This window comes from Octopus sinensis, linkage group LG5, assembly GCF_006345805.1.
Source record: "Octopus sinensis linkage group LG5, ASM634580v1, whole genome shotgun sequence".
NCBI classification, from domain to species: Eukaryota; Metazoa; Mollusca; class Cephalopoda; order Octopoda; family Octopodidae; genus Octopus; species Octopus sinensis.
This window is the reverse complement of record NC_043001.1, coordinates 51,083,019-51,096,199: the sequence shown is the minus strand read 5'-3', so window position 1 is coordinate 51,096,199 and position 13,181 is coordinate 51,083,019. Positions and strand designations below refer to the sequence as shown.

Here is a 13,181-nt window from a genome sequence, read left to right as displayed (position 1 = left end):
TTGTTTTAGAAGAAAGAGAGATATAAAAAGACAGACCTTCGATGTTCCTGTTTTCAATATCTTGCTTGCGTTTTGTAAACAAAAAAGAGAGTTCCGATGTTCGTAGATGCAATATTTTATGTTTTGTTTTTATGTTTTGATCAGCTTGCAAATTTAATATTTGAACAATTTGATATCAGGCCGTAGCTTTTTAAAAGGAAAAGCTAGCAGGGTGAACAGAGCAGCAAATTTTTCTTTCTTTGTATATCCCTTTGCAACACGTGGCTTCAGCACATGTGTTCGGTTACTGATATCTTCGCGTCGGATAGGTTATCCTTTAGCTGCATATACTACATCAAACGCAAAAATATCCTTCTCAAATACAGTGTACTTGTCGCACTTTCCTACTATATTTACTTTACAGGTAACTTCACTTCTGATAACATCGATCTCTTGGAGGTTCTACTAAACTTTCAGAGAGGTATATTTACACGACTTGCTAGTTCGGCGCCATCTTGAATTATATTACACTATTTTTTTTTTGTTTGTTTTTGTGCCGGGGTCATCCCCTCAGACGCTTTCGAAAATTCACGATGTGAATTTTCCGAAGCCTCTCCCCCACCCCCCTTTCGCGAGCGCGCATTTTTTATTTTCATATTCGTTTAGAGGAAGTTGTTTTACGCCTATTACACTACTTTTTTTTTGTTTTTATGACCGGGTGTAACGCTTTAGTTTAACCAAGATTTCTTCATCTTTTCTTATTTTTTTGCTTACCTTCTTGAAATATTCCAACCTAAGTACTCTAATGAAAAGACGGCTTTGCCATGAAGCTAGCAACACAAAGCCAAATAATGTCAGTTTAAAACTTCTCCCTCTTTTCATTTTATTTTTGTTCAAATATTCCTACATATTTACGCAAAAGAAAGTCAGTTAAAAATTTCTTATTTTCTTATCTTCCTCAAATATTCCTACCTAGGTGTTCTAATGAAACGACAGCTTTGCCATAAGGCTAACAGCACAATGCCAAAGAATATCAGTTTAATATTCATTCTTCCTTTTTTCATTTTTTTTATTGTTTATCTTAAAATATTCCTACCTAGCTACGCCAAAGAAAGTCAGTTAAAAATTCATTCAGCTACTTTTCAATTTTGTTTTTTTCTTCTTCAGATATTCCTACCTAGCTACTAAAGAGACGATGAGCGATGGCTAGAAGTATATTGAGTTCTTCATAACCAGTTGATCTAGGAAGCGGGGCCTCACATCAGTGAGGGGGGCCGGTGCGCATTGATGCCGTCGAGAGGTAGGCCCCGAAACGGCGCGCATTCTCTCCTGATGACCCCATACACTTGCTAGCTTCCGGTATACGGAGCTTCTAACTGGTAGCACTTGCATGTGCAAGTTGTTTGCAAGACATCATGGAAAGACGGCTTTGCACTGAGATTAACAGCACAATGCCACAGAGAATCAGTTTAAAATTTCTTCTCCACATTTTCTTGTTTTTTTTTTTGTTGTTGTTTTTCTTCAAATATTCATACCTAGCTACTCTAATAAAAAGACAGTTTTGCCATGCGGCAAAGAAAGTCAGTTTAAAATTTCTTCTCCCTTTTTTCATTGTTTTTTTTTTTATCTTTAAATATTCCTACCTAGCTAGGTCAAAGAGAGTCAGTTTCAGTTAAAAATTTAATATTTTCTTTATTTTCTTCAAATATTCCTACCTAGCTACTTTAATGAAGAGACAGCTTTACCATGATGCTAGCAGCACAACACCAAAGAAAGTCAGTTTAAAATTTCTTCAGCCTCTTTTCAATTTAGTTTTTTTCCTGTTTATCTTCAAATATTCCTGCCTAACTACTCTAATGGAAAGCCGTGAGGCTAGCAACACAAGAAAGTCAGTTTAAAATTTCTCCTGCTTTTTTTCTTTTTTGTTTACCTTCAAATATTCCTACATAGCTATGCCAAAGAAAGTCAGTTAAAAAATGTTCCTCCCTCTTTTTTTTTGTTCTGCAAATATTCTTACCTAGGTACTTTAATGAAATGACAGCTTTGCTATTAGGCTAGCACCACAACGCCAAAAAAAAAAAAAGTCAATTTAAAATTTCTTTGCCCTCTTTTAATTTTTTATTTTTTGTGTTCATCAATGTTTATCTTCAAGTATTCCTACCTTGCTACTCCAAGGAAAAGACAATTTATCCATGAGGCTAGCAGTACAGTGCCAAAGAACATCAGTTTAAAATTTATTATTTTTATTTTTTTACTTACCTTCAAATCTTCCTATGCCAAAGAAAATCACTAGAAAATTTCTTCTCCCTCTTTTTTTTTATCTTCAAATAGTCCTAATTAGCTACGCCACAGAAAGTCAAAGATTTCTTCATATTTTCTTGTTTATCTTTAAATATTCCTACCTGGCTACTCTAATGCAAAGTTTGCTTTGCCATGAGGCTAGCAGCACAATGCCAAACGAACGTCAGTTTAATATTCCTTCTCTATTTTTTCATTTTTTTTGTTTATATTAAATTATTCATATCAGTCTACGCCAAAGAAAGTCTGGTAAAAATTTATTCTCCCTTTATTTTTGTTGTTTATCTTCTTTAAATATTCCTACCTAGCTACTTTAATGAAGAGACAGCTTTACCATGAGGCTAGCAGCACAACGCTAAAGAAAGTCAGTTTTAATTATTTCAGTCTCTTTTCAATTTTTTTCTTGTTTATCTTCAAATATTCTGACATAGCTACGCAAAAGAAAGTCAGTTAAAGATTCCTTCATCTTGTTTTCTTTTTTGTTTGTCCTCTAATGTTCTAAACTAGGTACTTTAATGAAAAGACGGCTTTGCCATAAGGCTAGCAGCACAACGCCATAGAAGTCAGTTTAATATTCCTCCCTTTTTTCATTTTCTTTTTTTGTTTATATTAAATTATTCATATCAGTCTACGCCAAAGAAAGTCAGGTAAAAATTTATTCTCCCTTTATTTTTGTTGTTTATCTTCTTTAAATATTCCTACCTAGCTACTCTAATGAAGAGACAGCTTTACCATGAGGCTAGCAGCACAACGCTAAAGAAAGTCAGTTTTAAATTTTTTCAGCCGCTTTTCAATTTTTTTTCTTGTTTATCTTCAAATATTCTGACATAGCTACGCAAAAGAAAGTCAGTTAAAGATTCCTTCATCTTGTTTTTTCTTGTTTGTCCTCTAATGTTCTAAACTAGGTACTTTAATGAAAAGACGGCTTTGCCATGAGGCTAGCAGCACAACGCCATAAAAGTCAGTTTAATAATCCTCCCTTTTTTCATTTATTTTTTTTGTTTGTCTTAAAATATTCATACCTAGCTACGCCAAAGAAAGTCTGTTAAAAAATTTTTCTCCCACTTTGCTTTTCTTGGTTTATCTTCAAATATTCCTGCCTAGCTACTCTCAAGAAAAGACTGCTTTGCCATGAGGCTTGTAGCAGACACTTGAGTGAAATTCTTCTCCTCTCTATTATATATGCATATGAACGTAGTAGATAACAGCTAGCCTTTGACCGCATTTTGGACCCTGTTGTGTCCACTACTCTGATTGGTTGATATTGACGCAATTTGTCTCTTGCTCTAGTGCATGCCAATATGCAACCCAACCAATCACAGCCTTCAAATAAGGTCATGCGTGACAGCCTGTTTTCTACCCAGCTTTGAGCCTCAACTCCTTATAAAACTCCAGCTTCTCATCGTCTCGATGTCATTTGGTTCCAGACTTTGGAAGGATGTGATGAGAAAGGTGGGTGTTAATAACCCAGCTTAATCATCAAAGAAAGGAAAAATTAGTTGCTGGGCCTTATAGGCTACTGGGTTATAGGCTACTGCACTCCTCCCCCTTTTCATTTTAACATATGTTATGTTTTCTAATGTTATTTTTAAAAAAACGCACTAAAGTTCTCGTTATAAAGACAAAAGTAAGCCAATGATTCGTTTAAAGGCAAAAGTAAGCCAAGTTTTCGTTTATGTCATAGTACAACTAAATTTTTAAGTCTCATTCGAACTCTCATAACATTCTTTGTATTTGTTTGTCTTGTTATGTCCAAATCTATGTAAGATCGTATGATTATAATAAAGATTTTGTCATTTGGTTCCAGATCTTTTAATGTCTGGCCACTGACCACACAAGACACCGCCAGTTCCAGCGACAACACAACAGCAGCCACATGGGACTCACCAACTTCGTCCAACAGCATTTGGTAAGCTCCATCTCTGTCATTCGTCCTAACGTCAACATCTCTCTACGTACGCATCACAACAAGCAACTCGCCCTGGTTACAACACTGCACTGTTCGCGAATTACTTCACCATGGATCAACAGCGAATATACAACCTTCAAGAACTCCTGTACCAAGTGACCCAGGCAGCTGCATCACAGCCACAACTTCACGTACGATATGTACCGCAACCGGCTCTGCATCATCGCCGCAACTTCTTGATACAGTATTTCAACTACCATGTACAATTGACTACGAACTGGTATTTATCATCCTTGTGTCTATGAACTTACTCCTCACTTTGATGGCTAGACTCTTTCACTGTCTCTTCTTCATCGCTATCCTTATATGTTCTTAACGCGCATACATCTATGCCTACATACACACGCATATATCTTATTCTTATGACATCCTGTCTATTATTCTGTATATATGCCGCACACACAATCACACATGTTAACATATCAATAAATCTTCTCTTAAACATTCTACCTGGTTGAGTCTCTTATTTCCCTCTGGCACGTATATACATTATTCTATTTATATTCATTGTATCGACCGTGTGATGTACTAAGGAGCCATTCCATTCTCATCACCTCGCTTCGCACGGACGTCACAAATAGGCGACCCGTTCCAGATCCTCAAAACTACAGAAACAATTATAATGGGAGATGGAAATACTCCACAGGTATCTCAACCTTCAATTCCATTATAAGCTTTTAGCACAATGCCAAAGAATATCAGTTTAAAATTTTGACCTCATCTCATTTTCTTTATTGTTTATCTCTCTCTATATAAACGGCAGTTTGTCTGTGCGTGTTTCTGTGTGTCTGTTTTCTCGTACCCTCACCCTGACCACGGCTTTCAACCGATTCTGATGAAACTTGACACACACATAGCCCAATGTCATAATTCAAAACTAACGCAGCGAAAATTTTGAAAAGTTCCCCCAGTTCTGAAAAAAATCGATAAATTCGACATGGGGTCGAGAATAAAAAAAAACAAACCACAGACTGTCTAGGGGACGCAACTCAACCTTTTTTACTCTCAAAAAAAAATTTACCATCATTTTTTTCCCATTTTTTTGCTATTTTTTGGCTATAACTCTCTAAAAATGCTTTATAGTTATTTCCCTTACAAACCTGAGCAACGCCGGGCGATACTGCTAGTCTTAAATATTCCTACATAGCTGCACCAAAGAAAGTCAGTTAAAGATTCGTCTCCCCCTTTGCTTGTTTTTTTGTTTATCTTCAAATATTCTTACCTAGGCATTGTAATGAAAAGACGATTTTATGATGAGTCTAGCAGCACAATGCCAAAGAAAGTCAGATTAAAATTTCTTCTCCCTCTTTTCATTTCTTCTGTTTTATTTTCTTATCTTAAAATATTCCTACCAGTCTACACCATAGATAGTCAGTTTAAAATTTTCTCTCCCTCTATTTTTTTATGTTCTTCAAATATTCCTAGGCACAGGAGTGGATGTGTGGTAAGTAGCTTGCTTACCAACCACATGGTTCTGGGTTCAGTCCCACTGCACAACATCTTGGGCAAGTGTCTTCTACTATAGTCTCAGGCCGACTAAAGCCTTGTGAGTGGATTTGCTAAACTTAAATATATATGTATATATACATGTATTTGTGTGTCTGTGTTTGTCCCTCCAGCATCGCTTGACAACTGATGCTGGTGTGGTTACGTCCCCATAACTTAGCGGTTCAGCAAATGAGACCGATAGAATAAGTACAAGGCTTACAAGGAATAAGTCCTGGGGTTGATTTGCTCGACTAAAGGCAGTGCTCCAGCATGGACACAGTCAAATGACTGAAACAAGTAAAAGAGTAACTACTCTAATGAAAAGACAGCTTAGCCATGAGGCTAGCAGCACAAAGACAAAGAAAGTCAGTTTAAAATTTCTTCTCTCTTTTTCATTTTATTTTTGGTTATTTTCAAATATTCCTACCAACCTAGGCCTAAGAAAGTCAGTTGAAAATTTCTTCTCACTCTTTCCTTTTATTTTTTTATCATCTTCAAATATTCCTACCTAGCAACTCTAATGAAGAGACACCCTAACCATGTCGCTAGCAGCACAAAGCCAAAGAAAGTCAGTTTACAAATGTCTTCAGCCTCTTTTCAATTTATTTTTTTTCTTGTTTATCTTCTAATATTCCTACCTAGGTACTCTAATGAGGCTAGCGGCACAACACCAAAGAATGTCAGTTTAATATGCCTTCTCCCTTTTTTCATTTTTTTTTTGTTTTTGTTTATCTTAAAATATTCCTGCCTAGCTATACCAAAGAAAGTTGGTTACAAATTTCTTCTCCCACTTTGTTTTTTTTTTGGTTATGATCTTCAAATATTCCTACCTATCCTCTCTCATGAAAAGACTGCTTTGCCATGAGGCTAGTAGCACAATGCAAAAGAAAGTCAGTTAAAGATTCTTCTCCCTCTTTGCTTGGTTTTTTTGTTTATCTTCAAATATTCTTACCTAGGTACTGTAATAGGAGGACAGCTTTACCATGAGGCTAGCAGCACAATGCCAAAAAAAGTCAGTTTAAAATTTCTTCAGCCGTTTTTCAATTTATTTTTTTTGCTTGTCTTAAAATATTCCTACCAATCTACAACAGAAAGTTCAGTTAAAATTTCTTCAACCTCTTTTCAATTTATTTTTTTTGATTGTCTTAAAATATTCTGCCAATCTACACCAAAGAAGTCAGTTTAAAATTTCTTCAACCTCTTCTCAATTTATTTTTTTGCTTGTCTTAAAATATTCCTACCAATCTACACCAAGAAAGTCATTTTAAATTTCTTCAACCTCTTTTCAATTTATTTTTTTTGCTTGTCTTAAAATATTCCTACCAATCTACACCAAAGAAAGTCAGTTTAAAATTTCTTCAACCTCTTTTCAATTTATTTTTTTTGCTTGTCTTAAAATATTCCTACCAATCTACACCAAAGAAAGTCAGTTTAAAATTTCTTCAACCTCTTTTCAATTTATTTTTTTGCATGTCTTAAAATATTCCTACCTGTCTTAAAATATTCTTACCAATCTACACCAAAGAAAGTCAGTTTAAAATTTCTTCAGCCTCTTTTCAATTTATTTTTTTTGCTTGTCTTAAAATATTCCTACCAATCTAGACCAAAGAAAGTCAGTTTAAAATTTCTTCAACCTCTTTTCAATTTATTTTTTTTGCTTGTCTTAAAATATTCCTACCAATCTACACCAAAGAAAGTCAGTTTAAAATTTCTTCAGCCTCTTTTCAATTTATTTTTTTCGCTTGTCTTAAAATATTCCTACCAATCTAGACCAAAGAAAGTCAGTTTAAAATTTCTTCAACCTCTTTTCAATTTATTTTTTTTGCTTGTCTTAAAATATTCCTACCTGTCTTAAAATATTCCTACCAATCTACACCAAAGAAAGTCAGTTTAAAATTTCTTCAACCTCTTTTCAATTTATTTTTTTTGCTTGTCTTAAAATATTCCTACCTGTCTTAAAATATTCCTACCAATCTACACCAAAGAAAGTCAGTTTAAAATTTCTTCAGCCTCTTTTCAATTTATTTTTTTTGCTTGTCTTAAAATATTCCTACCAATCTACACCAAAGAAAGTCAGTTAAAAATTTCTCCTCCCGCTTCTCATTTTTTTTTTTGTTTTTGTTTATCATTTTAAATGAAATCATTGATATTTGAACCTGGTGAACAGAGCTTTTATACGGTGTTGAAAATAGTAGACAAAAATGAAACTCAGTGAATGGGTCAGGAAGATAAATATCACTGGTGATATCAGGACTGACAACATCACAGATGCCAACGATCTGATAAGTGTCATATCGATCTTTGTAGCCCAGAAATTAGATTTGAATGCAAAAGGTAAAAGACAACATAACCTGAAGGAACCATGGTGGAAATGGAGAATAACGCAGTCTATTAATGAGACAAGAAAACATTAATATTCTGGAACAGTGAGAGAAATATGTTGAGCTAGAGAGGAAGTGTAGGGTGAAGAGAAAGGAATCAATGTTTTGATTGATGAATTAAAGCAGAGGTTGAAAGCTTAAGTGCATAAACTAAAGAGATATGAACAGAAAATTGAGCGATACAAAGCAAAAAGGCTTTACAAACAAAATCAGAAATGAATCTATCAGGAACTGGATGGGAAAGAAAAGGGTGAAAAAGCCATGCCAGATGCTGAAGAAAGTAAAAGATTCTGGGCAAACTTGGTCTCTGGAGAAACAATGTGAAACTGAAGCAGACTGGTTAAAGAAACTCAAGGAGGAGAGTGGAGAGTATCAGCAGGAGGATTTGAGAATAACTGAGGAGATGATTAGAGAACAGTGCAGGAGAATTCCTAACTGGAAAGCGCCTGGCCTGGATGGGGTTCAGGGCATTTGGCTTAAAAACTTGACAGCTCTGCACAGGAGAATTGCAAGACAGCTGGACAAAATACTGAGTAGTGACATCCAAGTACTGGCCTGGATGACAAAAAGAAGAATGGTATTATGCCAAAAGGACCCAAGTAAAGGGAATGCAGTTGGAAATTTCTGACCAATATCTTGTTTACCACTGATGTGGAAACTGATGACAGCCATTATATTGAACAGCATCTATAAGTGTCTAGATGAGAACGACCTACTACCAGTGGAACAAAATGGATGTAGACCAAAGTCCATTATACAGCAGCACCCACAGTAGCATATTGGTTGAGAGGATAGCCTCCCATTCCAGTCGTCAAAAGAAAAATAACATCGACTGGAAGAAAAAGATTTTTTACCTTTCAAAGAAACTTCTTCAGCAGGTTTAGTCTCATGGCAGTTGGTACTCTAACCACTCACAGTCATTTTGTTTTTATAGAAATTAATGTACAAAAACATCTTTTAAAATTGTTACTTACTTTTATTTGTTTGTGGACAATTTTTCTTGATCTCACACATATCTGGTTTTATTTCAGACTGGAAATCCAACAAATAATTTGGCAACATTAGCATATTTTTCACAAGATTGCTCAAAATATTTGATGGTGTTTGGCTTGGGTTTTTCCAAAAATTCTGTAAATTTTCTTTCGATAAAGTTTGGTTGAGAATCCATAAACGACTGATCCGACCAGAGAAATAAGAGGCTTCAATTGCACTTTGTTTTGTGTTTAATTTCCCACCAACAACTAGTAAACCCCTGAAATGTTAATGAAAATAAATTTTACAAAGTAGTTTTCTGAAACTAGAATTATGTTTAAGTGAAATAATAATAATAATACAGGCACTGGCTGTCATGACTTCTGGGCTTAACTGGTTGGCAGTTTTATCATGTATGTTTTGCTGTCTTGGTATAAAAGATGGGCTACACCAAATATTCTGTTCAGTACCACAGATTTCCTTGCCAGTTGTTTGACCTTAACCAGTTTAGCATGTACGTCCCCTGGTGGCAAATGATATGGGCATCTCTGATCATGAGCAGAAGTTGGGGGAGAGCATCATAGCCATGTCTCGAGAGGAATTCTTTGGAGTTTGAATAATTCACCTTTGAAAATGTGGGTGTTTTATTCAACATCTTTAAACAACCTTTTGAGTGGAATGGGATACTTGATCTGAAGAAAATTCTAATTAGGTCCCACCTGCAAGGTCATGTGCTGTTTATCTTGATATCAGATCACCATGTCGCTCACATATGGTTGTGATGCATGTGCCTGGTGACCCCTTACCAGATGGGTAGTCATGATGGGTATACTGGGCTCTGTGTATTTTACCCCAGTGTCACTTTGCTGGAACACACTGCTCTCACTCTCAATAATAATAATAATAATAATAATTTTCCATTATAGGCACAAGGCCTGAAATTTTGGGGGAGGGGGCTAGTCAATAATGCCAACTCCAGTACTCAACTGGTCTTTATTATATCAACCGCAAAAGGATAAAAGGCAAAGTCAACCTCATCAGAATTTGAACTCAGAATGTAAAGGTGGATGAAATGCTAAGCATCTTGTGCTGCATGCTAGTGATTCTGTCAGCTTGCCATGTTAACAATAACAACAACAATAATAATTATAATTGGAGAAATGTAAGATTTTGTGGGACTTTTCAACTCAAACAGACAAAAAATTAGAAAATAATAGACCAGATATTACAGTCATAGATAAGGAAAAACAACGTTGCTTATCAATTCATCATGCCAATTTGAGTCCAGGATCATAAGGAAGGAGGAAGAAAAACAGAAAATACAATCCCTTAAAATTTAAAATAGGAAGAATTTGGAGCATGCGAGCAGTAAAGGTCGTGCCTGTAGTAATTGGTGTGTTAGGAACAGTAAGCCAAGAGATAGATGAATGGCTGAAGAAGATTGGAATAGAATGCCCTGTAGAGCTCCTACAGAAAATTTACTTCTTAGGGACAGCAAGGATTATCAGGAGGGTTCTAAGCACTTAAAAGACTGCCAAAAACCCATAGATACCTAAGGTTACAGGTAGCAACCCACTACCCATATAAATCCTATCAGGAATAAGACCAAACCTGAGCTTTATTTTTATTATAACAATAATAATAATAATTATTATTATTATTATTATAAGAAATGCCAACGAGAGAGAAAAATCCCTACTCCATATGGAATTACATGGTCAGTTCCACCAACAAATTAAAAGACCAGGAAGCATTATGGATGTGGCTCCACAAGGGTGGGCTAAAAAAAGCAAAGGACTGAAAGCTTAATCATCGCTGCCCAGGTCCAGGCATTGAATACCAACTCAGTGAAAAAGAATATATACCACACAAGTACATCAGACCTGCAGAATGTGTGGGAAGGGAGTCGAAAGCGTGACTCACATTGTTAGTGCTTGTGAAAGTCTTGCGCAGAAATACAAGTGCAGACATGACAAGGTAGCCCAAAACCTCCACTGGCTACTATGCTCGAAGTATGGATATGAAGTTACAGGTGCTTGATACCAACATACACCAAAAAAGGGGAAGGCAAAAATCCTCTTGGACTTTAATTTGCAGACAGACAAGGTGTTAGAGCACTGAAGGGTGGATATAGTAACCATTAGGAGGGCCTAATAATTGACATGGCAGTGCCAGGAGATAAACATATCATCATGAAAGAAAGAGAAAAGGTTGATACAAGAGGCAAACATAAAAGTTATCCCTATTGTCATTGGAGCACTGGGTTCAATGCTACCCAATCTGAGAAAACCTCTGTAAACTTTAGAAATACTCTACAATGTAGATGTATTGCAAAAGTTGACATTACTTGGAACTGCACACATATTGCATAAAGTACTGAGGTCCTTGTTATGACTTGAAAAACAGTACAACTCTCTGGTAGACACAATATCTTCAATCAACAATCTCACAATATTGTACACTGTGTGACATCTATAATAATCATACTAATACTCTGGCTCTTGTGGCTTCTGATCTTAACTGATTGGAAGTGTTATCATGTACATTGTTTTGTCTTGGTATAAAAGATGGGCTACAGCAAATATTCTGCTTAATACCACAGATTTGCTTGTCAGTTGTTTGACCTTAACCAGCTGAACATGTCCCTTAGTGGCTGATGATATATGCATCTCTGATCACAAGCAGAAGTAGTGGGGGAGCATCATAGCCATGTGTTTGAATAATTCACCTCTGGAAACATGGGTGTTTCGTTCAACATCCTTAAACAACCCTTATTCAGGAACCTTTTGAGTGGGATGGGTTACTCAACCAGAAGAAAATTCTAACTGAGCCCCACCTGCAAGGTCATGTGCTGTTTATCTTGGTATGAGATCACCATGTTGCTCACATATGGTTGTGATGCATGTGCCTGGTGTACCCTTATCAGATGGGTAGTCATGATGGGTATACTGGGCTTCCTATATTTGTATCCCAGTGTCACTTTGCTGGCATGCACTGCTCTCTCACTCAATAATAATAATAATAATAATAATAATAATTCTTTCTTTCTGCTATAGGCACAAGGTTAGAAATTAGAGAAGTGTGTTAGTCAATTTCATCAATCCTAGTTTTCACCTGGGACTTATTTTATCAACTCTCAAAACAAATGAAAGGCAAAACCTTTTGCCTCAAATTGATATCAACATGGAAAATCCTAGATACCAATAAGGCCCCATTTCATGATTTTAATAGTTTACAAAAAGAAGCCGATCCTGCTATTTAATCATTTTCGCTTAAAAGTTTCAAAACCTATTTCACTTATGCCAACATAAAAAGAATGGCTACAATAAAAGTCAATGACTACTTACAGTGGTGGAATTTGTTTTCCATTACCGAGATTTTTTTCTAAAGTTAAGTCTCCATTGTGATAAACCAAGAGAATTCCATCACTATTGCTCCATTGTAGTATCACATGATGCCAGATTCCATTAGTTAAAGATTTCAAGGTAACGGTGTGTGTGTCATCAAACATCTGGAGGGACAGGGTGTTACCTTGTAAATGTACCAATTCCTTAGCACTGAATACTGGATTTATCAAATCACTGCAATAGAAATCCATGTACTTCTGTAAAACGAACCTTATAGATTCTGGTATTACTTCATGATTGACTGGATACTGTTCAAGAACTCTTGTTTACCATAAAAGGAAACACATAAAATGCATACACACACACACACACACATGCACACACACACACACACACACACACACACACACACACACACACACACACACACACACACACACACACACACACACATGCATTATGTCTGTATGAATATATACAGGCACAGGTGTAGCTGTGTGGTAAAAGGCTTGCTTCCCAACCACATGGGTCTGAGTTCAGTCTCACTCTGTGCCAACTTGGGAAATGTCCTCTACTATGGCCTTGGGCTGACCAAAGCCTTGTGAGTGGATTTGGTAAACAGAAACTGAAAGAAGCCTGCCATATATATATAACATATGCAGATATATATATGTGTGTGTGTTTTTGTTCCTGTGTTTATTTCCCCATCATCACTTGACAACCAATTTTGGTGTGTTTACATCCCTG

General features: G+C 36.0%; 1 protein-coding gene across 5 annotated transcripts in view; it reads right to left on the bottom strand.

Annotated features, from left to right (window-relative positions):
* Positions 1-13,181, bottom strand: part of LOC115212292 — a 284,252-nt gene that overhangs the window by 66,509 nt on the left and 204,562 nt on the right. For all 5 annotated transcript variants that reach the window (XR_003881705.2, XM_029781135.2, XM_036503427.1 and 2 more), the window contains 2 exons: positions 12,435-12,668; positions 9,090-9,367 (listed from right to left, as the gene is read on the bottom strand). Coding sequence is in view for 4 of the 5 variants with exons in the window: in XM_029781135.2 (XP_029636995.1) it covers positions 9,090-9,367; positions 12,435-12,668 (512 nt within the window). In the remaining variant the exon portion in view is untranslated. The remainder of the gene's footprint in view (positions 1-9,089; positions 9,368-12,434; positions 12,669-13,181) is intronic.